Consider the following 16,003-nt stretch of genomic DNA (forward strand, 5'->3'; position numbering starts at 1 on the left):
CCATCCATGTACACCGAGTATACATAGCAGCAGACACCATCCGTGTACACAGAGTATACACAGCAGCAGACACCATCCATGTACACCGAGTATACCCAGCAGCAGACACCATCCATGTACATCAAGTATACACAGCAGCAGGTGGCTGACTCCATCCATATATACAGAGTATACTAAAAATGAAGCTATAGTGTACTTTTCATTTTTTAAGTTCCTTTTGAAAAGAATTTGTTTTTATTCATGCATGTGGGCTTGCTTGCTTGTGTGTGCTTGATGGCTGTGCAGGTGCCCGGTGAGGCCAGAAGCACGCACTGCATCTCAGCGGGTGTGAGCTGCCTGATGCAGGGGCTTGGAACAGAACCCAGGCTCCTCCCCAAGAGCAGAGCAAGCTCTGACTGCAGTCACTCTCCAGCCCTGCACTTTCTGCTTTTCAAATTACATCTTATTTACTTGTGGGACTGAGCAGGGTGGGCAGCCAGTGTCTCAGCAGCTCCTCAGGAAATTCCCACAAGTCAGTCTGTCTGTCTCTCACCCTGCTCAGCACCTCCAGAGGTGACTCCTGCCCGTGGGTTTCTGGTTGGAGGTGGTCAATGGAAGGATGCAGGGGGCAGCAGAAAAATCCTGATTTCCCTGGCTCCCATTTTAGCACGCACAGCTGTGAGTGGTTACATTTCTCTTCTGAAGTTGCCATTTCTGCCAGGGGATCACTCCTCCAGCTGGAATTCTAGAGTTCTGGTTATTCCTAGGTTCTGGTAATAGCCCTGCTTGTTTGGTTCTTCATGCTGCCATGGCAGTGGGGGTGGGCTTGCCTGATTAGATCCTGGGTTGTCCCACCATCCCTGTTCAAGTCCCCAGCCCCAGCTCTAAGGACATGAGTGTACCATGGACGCTCTGCCAGAACTTGAACTATTAACAGGAAACACAGGCTAGCAAAGAACATGAATAATGGTTTCAGGGAGGGAGGGAATAATAGTGTGATGTTTTTAGTTATCTGTAGGTTTTTTAAAAATAACAAAAGTTTGCAAATTAAAAACAAACACCGGGCCTTTAAGCCCAGTATTCTGGAGGCTAGCTTAGTCCACATAGGGAGTTCCAGAACTGCTGGGGCTATGCAGAGACCCTGTCTTTGAAAACCAACCAACCACACATACAAACAAAAAACCGGGAAAGATAATTTTTATGTTAATTTCTAAATTTAAAACATTTATTCTATTTTTAGTGTTTGTTATGTTGTTTGCTTTCCCTACTGCTGAGTCCCAGGCCCCTGAGTGTACTAGGTAGGCAGACTACAGTGAGATCCGTATTTTTAACTTTAAATTATTTATATGAATTATTTCCTATTTTTTTTTTTTTTTTTTTTGGTTTTTCCAGACAGGGTTTCTCTGTGGCTTTGGAGCCTGTCCTGGAACTAGCTCTGTAGACCAGGCTGGTCTCGAACTCTTACTTATTCCTTGTCTGCTGCCCTCTCAGACACCTTTAACCTCAGCTCTCAGAAGGCAGAGAGAGCTACGTGGAGCTCTGAGTTTGAGGCCAGGATGGGCTACACAGAGAGCTCCAGACCAGTCAGGACAAAACAAAACCAACCAAACAAAAACCTGACTTGACTAATGCTGCTTACCCAAATGAGGAGAAAAACAAACAGGATGGAAGGATTATCTCAGCCTCAACGGACCCGAGCAGCTAGCTTTGTTCTACACAGGAGAGGGTGTGCTCCCAAGGCCAAAGACACTTATGGTAGTTTAATTCTTCTCAGGGTCCCCTTGCTACATCCAGCTGAAACCAACCCTCTGTCCACAAACAGACTACTTGCTGTTACACTGGAGCAAAAGCAAGCCACAGGAGGAGGAGAGCCGAAAAAAATAGCTAAATAAACAACGCCCAAATTGCCACACGGTCCAAGAGGTCTGGAGGAAGCCAAACCAAGCAAAGCTGCTGGCCAAGCCACTGCGGCCAAGTGTGAACGGCCCATCTGTGCTCAACCTTGGCCTCTCCTCCAGGCTCCAACAGATGTGCTGCCCGCAAAAGCACAGGGCAACAGCTGAAAATTCACCCCCAGTGGAAAGCACTTTTGCTGAGCATCAAAGTCCCTGTCAGCTGAGCTGAATTCTCACAAAAGGCCCTCTTCACAAAGAGCAGCTGGCCAGGAAGGGCAGGAGGAGGCCCGGGAGCTGGAGCTGCCACCTCCTTGCCTGATCTAATATTACAAAGACCCCCGAGGGCCAGGCACTCCAGACTACTGCAAACTCAGAATTTAAAAAATGTTCTAAGTAAGATGTGTGGACACTTCCGGCAAGCTCTTCAGATTACTCAGTTGGTGCTGTTGGTTGTAGAAAAATTCTAGATTCTTTACCTATGCAGCTAGCTTGAGACTAAGGGCCTAGGCAACTGGCAACCTTTGACTTCAGCTCTCAGCCAGTTATCTATCTACTACCTACCTATCTTCTTTCTATCTATCTATCTATCTATCTATCTATCTATCTATCTATCTATCTATCTATCTATCTATCTATCTATCTTTTGTATTTTGCTGTGTAGCCCAGGATGGCCTTGAACTTGCGACCCTCCTGCCTCAGGCTCCTGAATACTGGGACTACAGAGGTCTGTGTCTCCACTCCTGACCCACAATCCAATTTTTGTCCCCAAGACAGGGTTTTACTATGTAGCTCTGACTGTCCTGGAACTCACTATGTCTAGACCAAACGGCCTCAAACTCACAGAGATCCATCTGCCTCTGCAACCCCCCCCCCCAGCACCCTCAAACTCAGAGATCCATTTGCCCTGTAGCCCCTGTCCCCGTACCCTCAAACTCACAGACATCTATCTATCTGCCTCTGCAGCTTCCCCCTCCCCCACCTCCATGCTGGGATTAAAGGCATGTGCCATTACAGCTGGCCACAACCTTATTTTAAAATGATTTCATACCTGGGCTATATGGAGTCCCCTTCTATTTTCCTGATAAATCTGGACTGACAGACAGGACTGACAGACAGGATAGTTGCCAGAGGTGGCTTTCAGTCCCAGGGCTGGGAACAGGGCTGGAATTTCAAGTATGATGACATGCTTAGGAATACACCGGATTAAAGCAACAGTCTGGAAGCTTCATGACCACCACCACCGTAGCACCATAGCCTAGGCACTATCACACTGGCTCTTCTGAGCACTGGAGACTCCCAGGAATGTGTTATTATTCAAATGGGGATTGTGGGGTATATACAAGTATGTGGGTATGTGTGTGTCTAAATTTCAGAACTGTGGATCAGGGCTCTGTCATACCACACAACCTTCTCAACTTGTCTCCAGGGCTTCTTCAGGATCAGAAGAGCCACTGAGATCCTTACCAAGGGCCAACGCTAAAGAAATAAGCCCTTAAAGGATCCCAGCTATAATATTAACTGAGGAAGTAGCCTTATGGGTCCCCTCCTTTATTTGTGAAGTGAGCAGATTAAATGAAATTAGTAGGTGTATGAAGCGAACTCAAAGTACTGAATGAATTCAAACATTAGGTAAGCCCCACCCACACGCACGGTTTGTTGGTAGTGTCTGCCTAGCATGTGTGAAGCATGTATAATGGGCACATGGTACACACATGTAATCTACTATTTCAGTCAGTCAGTCATCCCTAGCTACATAATGAGGTCGAGACTAGCTTGGTCTTGAAGTGAGACTGTCTTAAAGATCTCTCTAAGTGTGCATGGAATGTATTCGTCCGTGGTGTCCACATGGCGTGAAGACTGACATCAGCCCACTGTCCTGGGTTATTGGCAACGTTTCCTCTTTCTTGGTAGTGTAGCGTTCTGCTATACGAATACGCCGTCATTTCCTTTTCCATGTGCCTGCTGGCGGACTTTGCGTTGTTTCCGCTTTGGGGTGATAATGAAGAAAGCTGCAATGAACACTTGTCTGTAACTTTTTTTGTGGACATGTGTTTTCTAATCTCTTAGGTAAATACATATGTAACAGTAGAGTTGCTGGGTCATATGGTTGGCATATATTTAACTTTGTAAGAAACTGCCAAACTGTTTTTCAAAGTAGTTACGCCATTTTGCATTTCCACTGGCAATGAGTGTGCTTTCCTGTTGCCAGAACTAGGAACTCTGCACACTGCATGTCTCCACGCTCCCTCAGTGCTCACGGCCACACCGCAGCAGCGGGAATGCACCGATGCTGGCCTGCCCAGGGCAGCGGGAAACGGGCTGCCGGAGGGGCACAGGAGTGCTGGCCTGGTCAGTAGGAGTGGTGGTAACTTGGGGAAAGACATCAGGAGAAGTCACAGAATTACATATTAAAGGTGAGCTCATGTTATTTTGTGAAATCTATACTTAATAAAGATGAATTTAAGATATTTCCCCTAACAAGCAGGTTCCTGAGCTAACAGAGATTCCTCGTCATCTATTTTCGTTATCCATGGATTCTAGAAGTAAATTTCATCCTTGTGGTCACCTGTTCCCTCATAGGTGAGGTCGAACGGTTGCATGTGGAAAGGTCAGGACGACAGTGTCTGAGGTCTCTCTCTAGGCCACAAGGCTGGCCAGTCCAGCATCCTGTTAGCCCAGATCTCTCATCTGCACCGGGTCCTTGGCGCTGCTCCCCGACCCCCCACAGCACAGTACTAGTGGCTGCATTTATTGTTCTTCCATCTTCTCACATAATCCGCACAACAGTCTCATCGACATGGTACCTCCAGAGGTGACACCCCAACTTCAGAGAATATCCAGGCTCTAGATCTGAAGGAACCAGGAATCTGACATTTTCCTTACTTGTTGGCACTTCAGGCTTTCCAGGAGTTAATTCTTAGCCTTCTGTAGACATGGTTTTCTCCTGAGACTACCAGAGTGCCCATACCTTAGGTCATTGCATCACCTTGTGGTCATGACAGGAACTGCAGCCTTCTCGGAGCCCCACTCTACCTGAAACCAGAGGGAAGTCGGCTAGAAGGCACCCTCGCGAAGCTGGCCTCTCTCAGTGTCGCTGCTCCCTAGGAAAAGGGCCTGCGCTCCTCTGCACTCTCAGTGTGTCCCTCCCACCTAGGCAGAGTGCTGGTCCAGGGACAGCTGACTATGCTGCCCACATGCCACTCTCCTCTGTGGGCAGCGGGGGATCAGTAGATCCTCCAGCTCACTCTGCCTCAAGAGCATCGTCTTTATTATTTCTGCCAAGCTCACTGTCCTTATGCCAGAATACAAGCAACACAACACTGGGCAATACACACAATTCAAAATGAGCTGTTCCCGCAAACTGGGAATAAGGTTGTATCAGAGATTTGGGGGATGATTAAATGAAATGCTGCATTTAGCTCTGACTAAACATGTAAACACAGGGGTTATTAGAAAACACTTCTCATTAAGACACAACACTTTTCTTGCCTATGCAATACAACTCACACTTTGAACTTCTTTACATAAATAGATCTACAAGAGTTATCAGTGAGCACCTGCAGGAGGTCAGAAAGATCAAGAGTGCAGGGAAGGCTTTCCCTGCTGGGTTTGTAGCTCACACAAGGTCTGTTAAAACAGTTCCATGTTCCATCACGTGGGGCCACATTTAGCAACTTCACAACTGTTCTTCCAGGCACGACAGGCACATGACCAACTTTACGACTCAGCAGGTGAAGGGAGACAAAATGGCTTTCTTAGGTTCTCAGAGCACTGTCTAAGGCTGGAATGCAGCTAGTTTGACTTTGGATCACAGCACCTGGATTTACCATGCAGCACAGGGAGCAGGTGCTTCCAAACTTTTGTAATGATAAGCTATAGTTTGAAATGAACCCCCCAGCATCCGCTCACAGGTAAGTAAATACACAGCGGAAATGAAAACCGGAGAAGACAATGCTGACCTTACATCCAGCACATTCTCCTGTCCTGCTGGGTAAAGAGTGTTGTTTATCTTTCATTAGATCAACTCACAGCCTACTCGTGAGTCAAAACTCCCATGCTGGAAGGATCTTGTCTAGAAATTTCTCAAACAACCTCACTAGATATGTGACCACTGCAAAGACCGAGAGTTCAAAAGCATACTAAGAATCTAAAAGAATAGACAGAACTTAAGTCAGTCAGTTTAATGAGATAAAGGGACTGAAGGGAAAGGAGAAGGAGGGGAGGGAGAAAGGGAGAGAAGGAGGAGAAGGAGGAGGAAGAGGAGGAGGAGGAGGAGAAGGCAGCAGTTTCATCTTTTAACTGGGACAGGGTACTGTCTGCCACATGCATAAAACTGAGGCACTCTGCCAGGTTTCCATGAAGCAGGGCCAAGGTGCACCTTGAGGGAGCCCACTCCCTGGATGCATGTGCAAATGCTGATCTATATTTTAAGGTCACCACTTGGTTGATGACAGAATAGTTTTTTTTTTTTTTTTTTTTGCAGAAACCATTCTGCCTAGCCATTTGGTCCAGAAAGAAAGGGTATGAGAGACTGTGACAGAAAAAGTGGCATTGCATGAAGTTAAATTAATTCTGTAGAGACCTTTTGAGACACGGTTCGAAATGTAAAAGACCCGAATGACAGCGCTTGCATCCTGCAACAACATCTGAACTGCTTCTGTCTCTCAAACTAGTCTAGCCTTTTCGTGCATCAACCTCTGCCCACCCAGCTCTCAGCCTCTGAATGAAGCAGCTGTTCCCTGCCTCCAGGGTGTTCAGCATTTTGCCTGGTGGTGCTCAATGAATACCAGTTCACCCAGTAAACAAAAAGATGGATAGTAGGTGTCCTGTTTTCTTGCTATTTTTTACTACTCGAAATAATTTTGAGGCCAAGGCAGTAAAACATTAGTGACTATCAGTTCCCTCATCTCTAGGGAGGCTGAGCCTGGAAGAAGAAAACACCAAGAGAATCCACAGTTCTGAGGACCCGTTAGTCTACCACCTAGCTTTCTGTGAAGGAAGCCTGTGCCCTTCAAATGAATGTGCATGGGTGTGTGCATGCCATGGTGGAGGTCAGTGGACTAGCTGGTGTCAGTCCCTGCCTCCCATCATGTTTAGACACCAGGGTCTCTTGTTTACCGCAGAGACTCTGTCTACGGCAGAGCAGCTGGCCTGTGAGAGTCTGGTGAATCTCCCCACTTGCTGTCGACCACGGGGATTATGAATTAGTTCTACAGATCTGAACTCCGGTCCACATGTTTGCACAACAGCACTTTGCCCACTCTGTGATGAGGCTTCCTCCTCTTTTCCTTCGGTGACTCAGCTGTTTGCTAATTTGCTGAAGTGTGTAGACCTGAGTCAGACCGACGCAGTCTCACCAGAAGGTGAGAACAAAACTTTGGTTCCACACCACATTATAAACGTATCTGTAAAAGATGGTCATTAATGCACTCTGAACACCACATTATAAACGTATCTGTAAAAGATGGTCATTAATGCACTATGAAAGCACCGGAGCCCCTGTTCTATGAGCTCCTGTCACACACTGTCCACACCGATGTCAGGACTGCTCGCCCAGATACCCTGGGAATAACAGGCTAAACAAGAGTTCAGCTCCAGACAGCTGTCAATCATGTTGGCTGCTGTCCATGGCTCCAAGCTCTAGCTCTCCTTGAGTCGTCAAGTGAGTCCCAGGGTCTCGAGGAGCCCTTACATAGACCTGACTTTTCAGGACACTTTCTCCAGAAAGGACTCTCTTCTCTGAGTCACGGTGGCCCCATTCCTTGGGCCAAAGGAATATTTGTACTTCCACCCCTACACGTTCCGAGTGATGCTGAGGGAGGCAGCAGGGGTGCTGGACCAAGGCCTCCTCTTTGTTTTCCTCTCTGAATGTGTTAAGGGAAGGACAGAGTTGCAATGGTCCTCAAGGCCTTGTTTTGTTTTGTTTATGAATCATCATTAAGAATGATAACACCCGTGTAAGATTTTAACCAGCATACAGAGTCACATAATTTCCAAACAATGCTGTAATGTTCTCTAGGTTTAGTAGCAGTGTTGCTGCAGCCTACGAACTAAAAATGCTTCTATACACAGAGGGTGAAGGGTCATGGAGAAGGTTCAGAACTTACATGGCAGAAGGGAAGAACCAACTCCCTCCAGCTGTGTCTAACCTCTACACGCACACTCAAACACACACAACATGAACAAATATATGTTAAAAAATCCAAACCCTGAAATCGGTGCTAATCCAAGATTACTAAAGAGAATTTAGAGACTATGGGTTTGGATGGCGGCTCTGGTGAACTCTGCAGGCAATTATTAAATTATTAAATACATCCCAGGACCTCTATATAGTCTATAAAGTACTGCCGGGAGGACCAAATGGATTATATTCAGTTAACTACTGAGCCCAATACTTAGCACTTCTTTACATTTTTGTTTAGTAAACATAATTTTTTGAGATGGAAGCATACACATTCATATGTTAACTTTTACGTATCTAGTTGTGTAAAAATGAACAAACCCTTTTGGACTGACTGAAGCAGAAGAGAAAAAAGATACTGATTATCTTTTAAGTGCATTTAGGGACAGGAGGTCTTAGTCCAATATTTCAGCTTCAAACAAAGCAATGCACACAGTCTCTTGGGCACAGAACATGGCGTGTAACCCACCTTTCTCTTCCTGGGAATGGGCTCGTCGAAGAGCAGGTTGCTGGCCTCGGCCTCATCGATGCCATCGTCAGGTGGCGCGGGGCTACGGAAGGGCTTGAAGCTGTCAGCGGACAATGGCGGCGAGGGTGTGGACGGGTTGGACTGGTCGCTGGGAGCACTCCAGCTCCAATAGCCGCTGCTGCTACTGCTGGAGGGTGCGCCCTCCTTCCAGGACCCGCTGAGGCCCTCTGTGAGCACAGGGGACAGAGAGTAAGGGCCCATGCTGCATGCAGTAACCCACAGAGGCTGTAAACAGTGAGCTCTCACCCATCCCAATCACGTGACAGTTTCTAAGCAGTTGCTTTAGCAACGATGAAACATGGCTGTCTGGCTCTCTGGCATGTGTGTTTTAACATGCAGTACCCTTTCCTCGGGATTGGTGGAGATTAAACAAAAACAAGAAAATAATAGTTATTTCTTGTTCTTGTGAGGCCTCTGGGTTTGCTGGCTGCAAGGCTTCTGCATGTGGTATCCTACCTACTAGCCACCAAGTTGCCCCCTCTGGTTCCAATTCCCCCTTTTTTAAAAAAGACATTACTCATTGACTATGGTTCTTGGGATGTATGTCTAAGAAATCAGATTAAGACCTCAGACTATCGGAAATGGCGCTTTCCAGACCAGTGCTGAGCAAACAAGTAACGGTGTCTTCCACTCTGACTGCTGTTAGGCCCTTAACCTTAATCTTCAACGTTAGTATGTAAATAGTGGGCTTTATAATGGTATTTCCACACACCTGTGTCCCCACACCTCATTCCACGTTCCCCCTTCCCTCTGGGCCCTCTTACTAGTCCCTTCCTTCACACCTATTTGCTCCCCAACTTCTGCGTTCACACTGTGCATCCCCATTCCCTCTACTTAATGGAGCTCACCTACAGTTTCAAGCAGTTAGGCCTATCACTCAGAGCAGAGCATCCCCATTTGACAGTGGCACAGGAAGTTCATCCAGCTGCTGCTCTCTAACTGGTAAGTGACCCTGGGCGGCAGAGGCCAGGGCCTGGTTTGCTGGAGGCCGTTGGTCCTCCAGAGCATCCTCCAGCTGCATTTGTTGGCAGCCCCACTGACTGAACTGTGTTCAGCTGAACTGTAGGAGTCTGATGCACAGATCTCTTCCTATGCGCCAGAGGAGGGGACCTGTAACCACTGTAGATTAACGTTATCTTTCAAGATGTCCAAGCTTGATTAGCACTTACGTAAATTCTACTTTCTAGATAATCCTCTTCCATATTTATGTTCATTGTGAATATATTCAAACTCTACTTGTGAGGGAAGAGGAAATCCCAAAATGCTTCATTAAAATCCTATTAATGTCTGTGTAATTACTAATGAAGCAAAAATGAGTAGATTAGTATTTGTAGAGAAATCCCTACCCTTACCTAGTTACAGAATTCCAGAAGTTACTCAGCTACATCAAGCAAAAAGTTTAGTAAAAGTCGTTAAGTTTGAATCGAAGTAGAAGTTGCCCACTTTATGAGGGTAAGACTCTGGCAGAATTACATGGTCTTTTTTGCATGCTTGTACCTGCTGGCATCACAATGCCAGCTTGGTATTTCCTCCCTGATGGAGAGATGGATGCACACAGCAGACTGCACTACTCTCCAATGACAAGACAGCCTACACAGCGGTCCTGCAGCGAGCATCCACACATCCTCCATAGAGGCACACAAAACCAGGTGCTGGGTGTGTGGTTGCAGGACGAGGAGGAAGGAATTGCTTTTGAGAACTAGCTATTGTCACGGTGGTATGTTACTTCACTTCACGTGAACGTCAGCGGTGTATTTGCCTACCAATCTGGGAATACTTCCTTCGCTCCTCAGCCAGGAAGACTAGCTAACACAGTTTCCTAGGCTGCAGATTCCCTTATCTTAAGCGAGTATTAGTCAAACATGCAGATGGGCCCAGTTGGGCTCTTAGCTCTTCGCAGAGCTACCACTTAACAGGAAAACTCTCCTTAGTCACAGAAAAGGATCACAACAGGTACCCCAAATTCACTGACAGACCTGAATTCTGGAGAATGGCTTTCATCCTCTTAAAAACTAATGGATTTATTATTATAAATTGCTTTCCTTACTTAAAAATTTGCTTCCTTTTGCAAATCAAATGAGAAATATAAAATTCAGTAGCTGAATAGTTTTTTAAAAAAAATATTTTATATATTTTGAGGCAAGGTCTCTCTATGTGGGCCAGGCTGGCATCATTACTTCACAGAGATCCATCTGCTTTTGCCTTTTCAGTGCTGAGATTAAAGGCATTTGCCATCACGCCTAGCTAAGTTGTTATTTTTTAAAAGCCATAAACGAACACTGACATACTCTATTGCTGTGCTAAGGAAGTGCATATTGATGTATGAAAAGGTTTATTTTAATTTTAACCTTTAAATACAAAGGAACAGTAGAAATGTTCTCGAAAAAAGAATCATATAATAAAAATAATGATTAATTAATCTTTTCCCTGTAAGAATTCAAAGTCATTCCTAGAATATTTTGGGCCATCCCAGTTTTCCTCCTCCAGCAATGCTGCCTGGCTGAGAAAGGCAACTCTGGGTGTTCATTTGCCAAGAGGCCCCCAAAAGGCCATACCACTAACCAGGAATGGTCACAGCACCTCAGTGCATGTGCTTCTGCAGTGTCTAAGTTCATCTACGTATATGTACACACATACAAACATGTATGCAGCCTGATTTCCTAACCCTAACTTCCACTGTCTGGATGGATCACTTTAGCAGTCTGCTCAAGGCTCAGAAGACAGACTTCCAGCCAGGCATATAGGACCTGTGCTTTTGTCCTCTGCCCAACTCTGCTTCCCGCTGTGTGCTTTCCCAGTTTATCTCAGGGATTAAATGTAGCAGTTTCACCCCACGATTAGGAAGGCAGATCTGGAATCAGGAAGATGGGAACTCCACACATACCTTGGTTTACCTATCTGTAAAGCAGTGATAATAACAACATCTCATACGCTTGCTGGTGGAAATACAACGGGACAAAGCATGCAGGATACTCAGCAGATAATTAAGTCAGTGCTTAATTGGTATGCTATTAATGAGGCCATGACTGAGTCTTCTTTTCCGAAAGAGACTGTGTACTCTCTCTGAGTAGGGATACTCTTTATACTCTATTGATACATTCAAATCATCTAGGTCGTACCTAGTAGATACTGAATTCGAGACTGGACTAAATAATTCTCGTTGGTTATGAAGTGTGGGATAATGCTTTTACAAACTGCTGGATCTTCAGTGAGTGCGCTGATCCGACTATCTCCCAATCAGAAAGAAATTATGTGAGGAAAACAAGTTCATTAGATGACTCTCCCTTTGCCGGGGAAAAGGAACATAACTACTGCACAGATGTGTCCTCGGAAGGCAGCAAACACGTGACAGAACTCAGAAATGTGAGCTGCCCAGGGGAGGTCCTGAGAATGCTGGGGTCTTAGGAGGATGAGGTCGGTGGTCCCCCATTTCCCCTGATTTGAAATAAGGTCCCCAGGAGAGGCCTTGCTCTTTCCCAGAGCACATACCCTAGGCTTACCATTGGGCCGCACCGGAGGACTTCGGACCAAAGGGCTAGTTGACAAGCTGGTTAGTACCATGGCTGCGGTCACCTTGTCCATGTCCAGTTCCTCTGAAGACTTTCTGTAAAACAGGAAGAAGTGCTGTCTATGTGTGCTCACTCTACCCACGGTCAACCACAGTTACTTTCCAACGTATCCTCGGGGAAATCCAGCGTTCCGCTAGTGGGTTTCTAAGTAAGAGGTCAAGCGGTCCAACCAAAGCCAAATACATAGGAAGAAGGGGCCCTTCTTCATTGTTTGTCCAGCAACTATTTATTGATGTGCAGATGAGCCAGGCAGATGCTGCGGGCACCAATATACAATGAATAACAGACAGACAAACCAACAGGAATAAAAGAATCTCTGACAGTGGCAAGCGCTATGAAGGGTACTAGTGTTGACATAACAGTGCCTGAGCATCTGAGGAGTGACTTCTGGGCGATGGGAAGCGGAAGAGGCTCAGTTCTGGGAGTGGAGAGACATGTATCTCTACAGCAGCCTGAGGTACACCAGACGAGATCTCCAAGGAGAGAGTGCCCATGGAACGTTCGCCTTTATTCGACATGGAGTCGAGTCCCTGAGCCCATGACATCATACGGTTAGTGTCTGTGAAACAAGGGCTGAGCTGGCATCATGCAGAGCAGAGGTCAGGAAGCACAGTTGAAAGAGATGGTGCCTGGGGGAAGTGGCTGCTGACTCTGTGGGACTGGTGGGGAGAGACCAGAACGGTGCTGTCTGGATTGGATGTTCCCTAGAGCCTCCACTGAGATGACAGCAACTAGGCGAGAAAAACATCCAAGGTGTTTAAACCTGAGGGTCCCTCCCATCTTCTGTGTGTGTGTGTGTGCACGATGTGGAGGCTCCAGGCTGAGGCTGGGATCTTCCTGCACTGCTCTCTTCTTTCCCACTGAGGTGGCAGTGCTAGCCAGTGTTTGGGAGCTTCCCACCTACACTTTCTGGGCCGGAATCATGGGTGAGCACCTGGCATTCTGAGCAGCCTCCTCAGCCTTCAATCTTTGTTTCTCATTCTGTTCTCTGTCCTCCTCAGGGAAGAATAGGGCATGGGAACGGCTATGGCAATCACTGAGGCAGACAAAAAGGCTGCTCTGGTTTAATTCTGGCAGTTAAGCACAGATCTGCAAGGCAGCCATCATGGTGGCTAGAGTCAGCCTGTGTGAGTTTGTTTCCACGGAGAAGCTACAACTGAGAGGCAAGCATGTATGTAGTGCATAGACACAAAGTAAACGACCCCACCTCCTGGGAGACCGGCATTTCCAGTTAGGGAGCAGTCAAGAGGCCCGGCAGAGGACTACTGAGACACACTTGCAGGCGGACTGTCACTCTGACAGATGCGGCTTCACTGCTTAACAGTGGATGGAAAAGAAATTCTTCCACTGAGAAAAACCAAACAGTTCTTTACTGGTGTGTGTGTGTGTGTGTGTGTGTGTGTGTGTGTGTGTGTGTGTGTGTGAGAGAGAGAGAGAGAGAGAGAGAGACAGAGACAGAGAGAGACAGAGACAGAGAGAGAGAGAGAGAGAGAGAGCACAGAGGGAACTGCCTGAGATGGTGATCTCATCATCTTGATGGCATTTAGAATTACCATAGCAACAAACCTCTGGGCCTGTCTGTGGGGAATTTACTAGATTGGGTGACCTGGGAAGAAGACCTGCCTTAGATGTGGGCTGAGGCATTCTATGGCTTGGAGGCTATACTCAATCAAAGGGAGAATGCTAGCTTAGCATAGCCATTTATCACTGTCTGCTCTGACTTCAGAAACAAGATGGGCTGCCCTCATCTTTCCAGCAGTGATGGGCGGTTCTCTCGAACTGTGGGGCATTTTTCCCATAGCAACAAGACAGGCACATACTACATTGCTCAGTTAATTTCACCATGAAGTTACCAAAAACCAGTTTGACTTTCTGATACCCAAGCCAGTACTAAATTATTCCAAGTTTATTGTTTCAATCCAAGGCACTGGAGGATGGCAACCTTTGACATTTTCCTATGTAATTCTCAAAATCTTTATGTGCTCACACCCCAGCCTGTGCCATCGAAAGGTGAGTTATTTGTTTCGGTGACTGGCAAGTAGAAACACCTGCATAAGCAAGCAGGAGGAGGGCAACGAAACTGCTTCCATGGATGCTGAACGAGACAAAGGCCTATCCTGGGAAGCAGGAATCTCTGTGCACACACTCAGCCGCCAGCTCCGATGGAAGGCCATGGAGATCTCAAGCTCGCTCCAGGTGGGAAGCTTTCTCCATGCTGGCTGGTCTTCGGACACTCATGCTACACTACTGACACTACACTACTGCCCGGCCAGGCAGGGTGTACCCAGAAGTACGGTACTGGGAAGTCACAGGGGACAGCCAACGCTTCCTGTTGGAACTGGATCCTCCCTGCAGGAAGGCACTGACAGCTGGTGCTGTGAACCTGGCTAAAAGCCTGTGGCGGGGGAGGTCAGAGGCACTGGTGGGCAAGTGGCAGCTGCTGCTTCTGAGTGACCGCTGACGTCCACAGCTGAGTGCGCCTGCAGAACAGTCTTTCTGGGTGGACAGCAGGAAGCACAGAGACCTAACCCATGCAGGGCTGGAAATAAGTGACTGTTGAATGCCCAGTCACGAACGGGACCTCTCCATCACTCCCTCCCAGGCTCAGTGGAATGCTGAAGTCAAAGGCAGCTGTGAGTACCCACATAAGACCTGCTTAAAAGATGGAAGGGGCGGGGCTAGCGAGGTCCACCCCTCCCTAAGGATGGTTGCTGGAGGAAGCAGAGACTTTCTTCCCACTGTTAAGCCACTTGGTGAGGTATACAGTCCTGTAAATAACCTCTCACACTCCCAGACACCCTCAACGATTGGCTCACGTAAACAAACACACAAGTCAAATGGAAATTTAGGAAAGGACAAAAAAATAAAAGATATTAAAGTAGAAAAAAGAAGAAGGAATAAGGATAGGTAGGTAAAGAAGGTAATACATATAAACATGATCAAAATACATTATATAATGTATGAAATACCACAATGAAACTGTTTCCGTATAACTAATAAATGCTAATAAAATATTAATAAATAAAAAAACAAAAAGCTGGCTTATGTGATTTTTAAAATGAGAAACAGTAACAAACACATCACTGTACATTTAATAATAAGCTGTACATTTATTTTATATTGCCAAAACTACTAGTATATTTCAAAGTAATTACTGACTGTCATAAAACAGATTTCCAAAGAAGAGTAAGAAAAGAATACAAATTAGTATAAGCAAATATTTTTAATATTTGTTTGGGTTTTGCTTTTTTTTCTTGGTGAGCAGCGTTTCACAATGTTCTCCTTGTCTGCTTGAAACTTACTGTGTGGATGGGCTGGCCTTGACTGCTGCAGCAATCCTCCTGCCTCTGCCACCCCCAGCTAACCAGAGTGTTCACTTATCTAGATCACCTTTAGATTTTCCATCAGTACTGGAGGTCACTGCCACCAACAAAACCAAGGAAGGTATGGCTTGTGATCATTTCATCCAGATCTCTTAAGAATTTGGATCAGGTTATGAGACTACAGCCTTGTGCTGAGTGGTGCTTTTGTTTTTATCCTTGTTAATTTCTTTTGGTACAGTACTATCTAATTACTGATTAATTAGTGCTGCAGACTCGAATCCTTATAATTAACACAAGGAGATAATACATGAAGTTGACTGCTCCACTGGAGGAAACCGCTGTTAGGCCTGCTGGTAGATTTGGAGCGGCTGAGGGTCCCAGGAGCCATAATGGATGTTCTCCCTTAATGCGAAACTGAATTTACTACTGCAAACCACACCAATCCCTCATTTACTAAAGGCAGAGACCTAACTAAAAATTAATCTCTCTCTCTGCCACACTTGAGTTTTATGGAAGTGAGTGATACT

General features: G+C 46.2%; 1 protein-coding gene across 1 annotated transcript in view; it reads right to left on the bottom strand.

The window, feature by feature from the left end:
• Znf704 (zinc finger protein 704) overlaps positions 1-16,003 on the bottom strand; it is a 199,916-nt gene that overhangs the window by 20,050 nt on the left and 163,863 nt on the right. Inside the window, exons 3-4 of the mRNA XM_005361805.3 lie at positions 12,085-12,188; positions 8,525-8,751 (exon numbers count right to left, since the gene is read on the bottom strand). Coding sequence (XP_005361862.1) covers positions 8,525-8,751; positions 12,085-12,188 — 331 coding nt within the window. The remainder of the gene's footprint in view (positions 1-8,524; positions 8,752-12,084; positions 12,189-16,003) is intronic.

Source organism: Microtus ochrogaster, linkage group LG5 (assembly GCF_000317375.1).
Source record: "Microtus ochrogaster isolate Prairie Vole_2 linkage group LG5, MicOch1.0, whole genome shotgun sequence".
Classification (NCBI taxonomy): Eukaryota; Metazoa; Chordata; class Mammalia; order Rodentia; family Cricetidae; genus Microtus; species Microtus ochrogaster.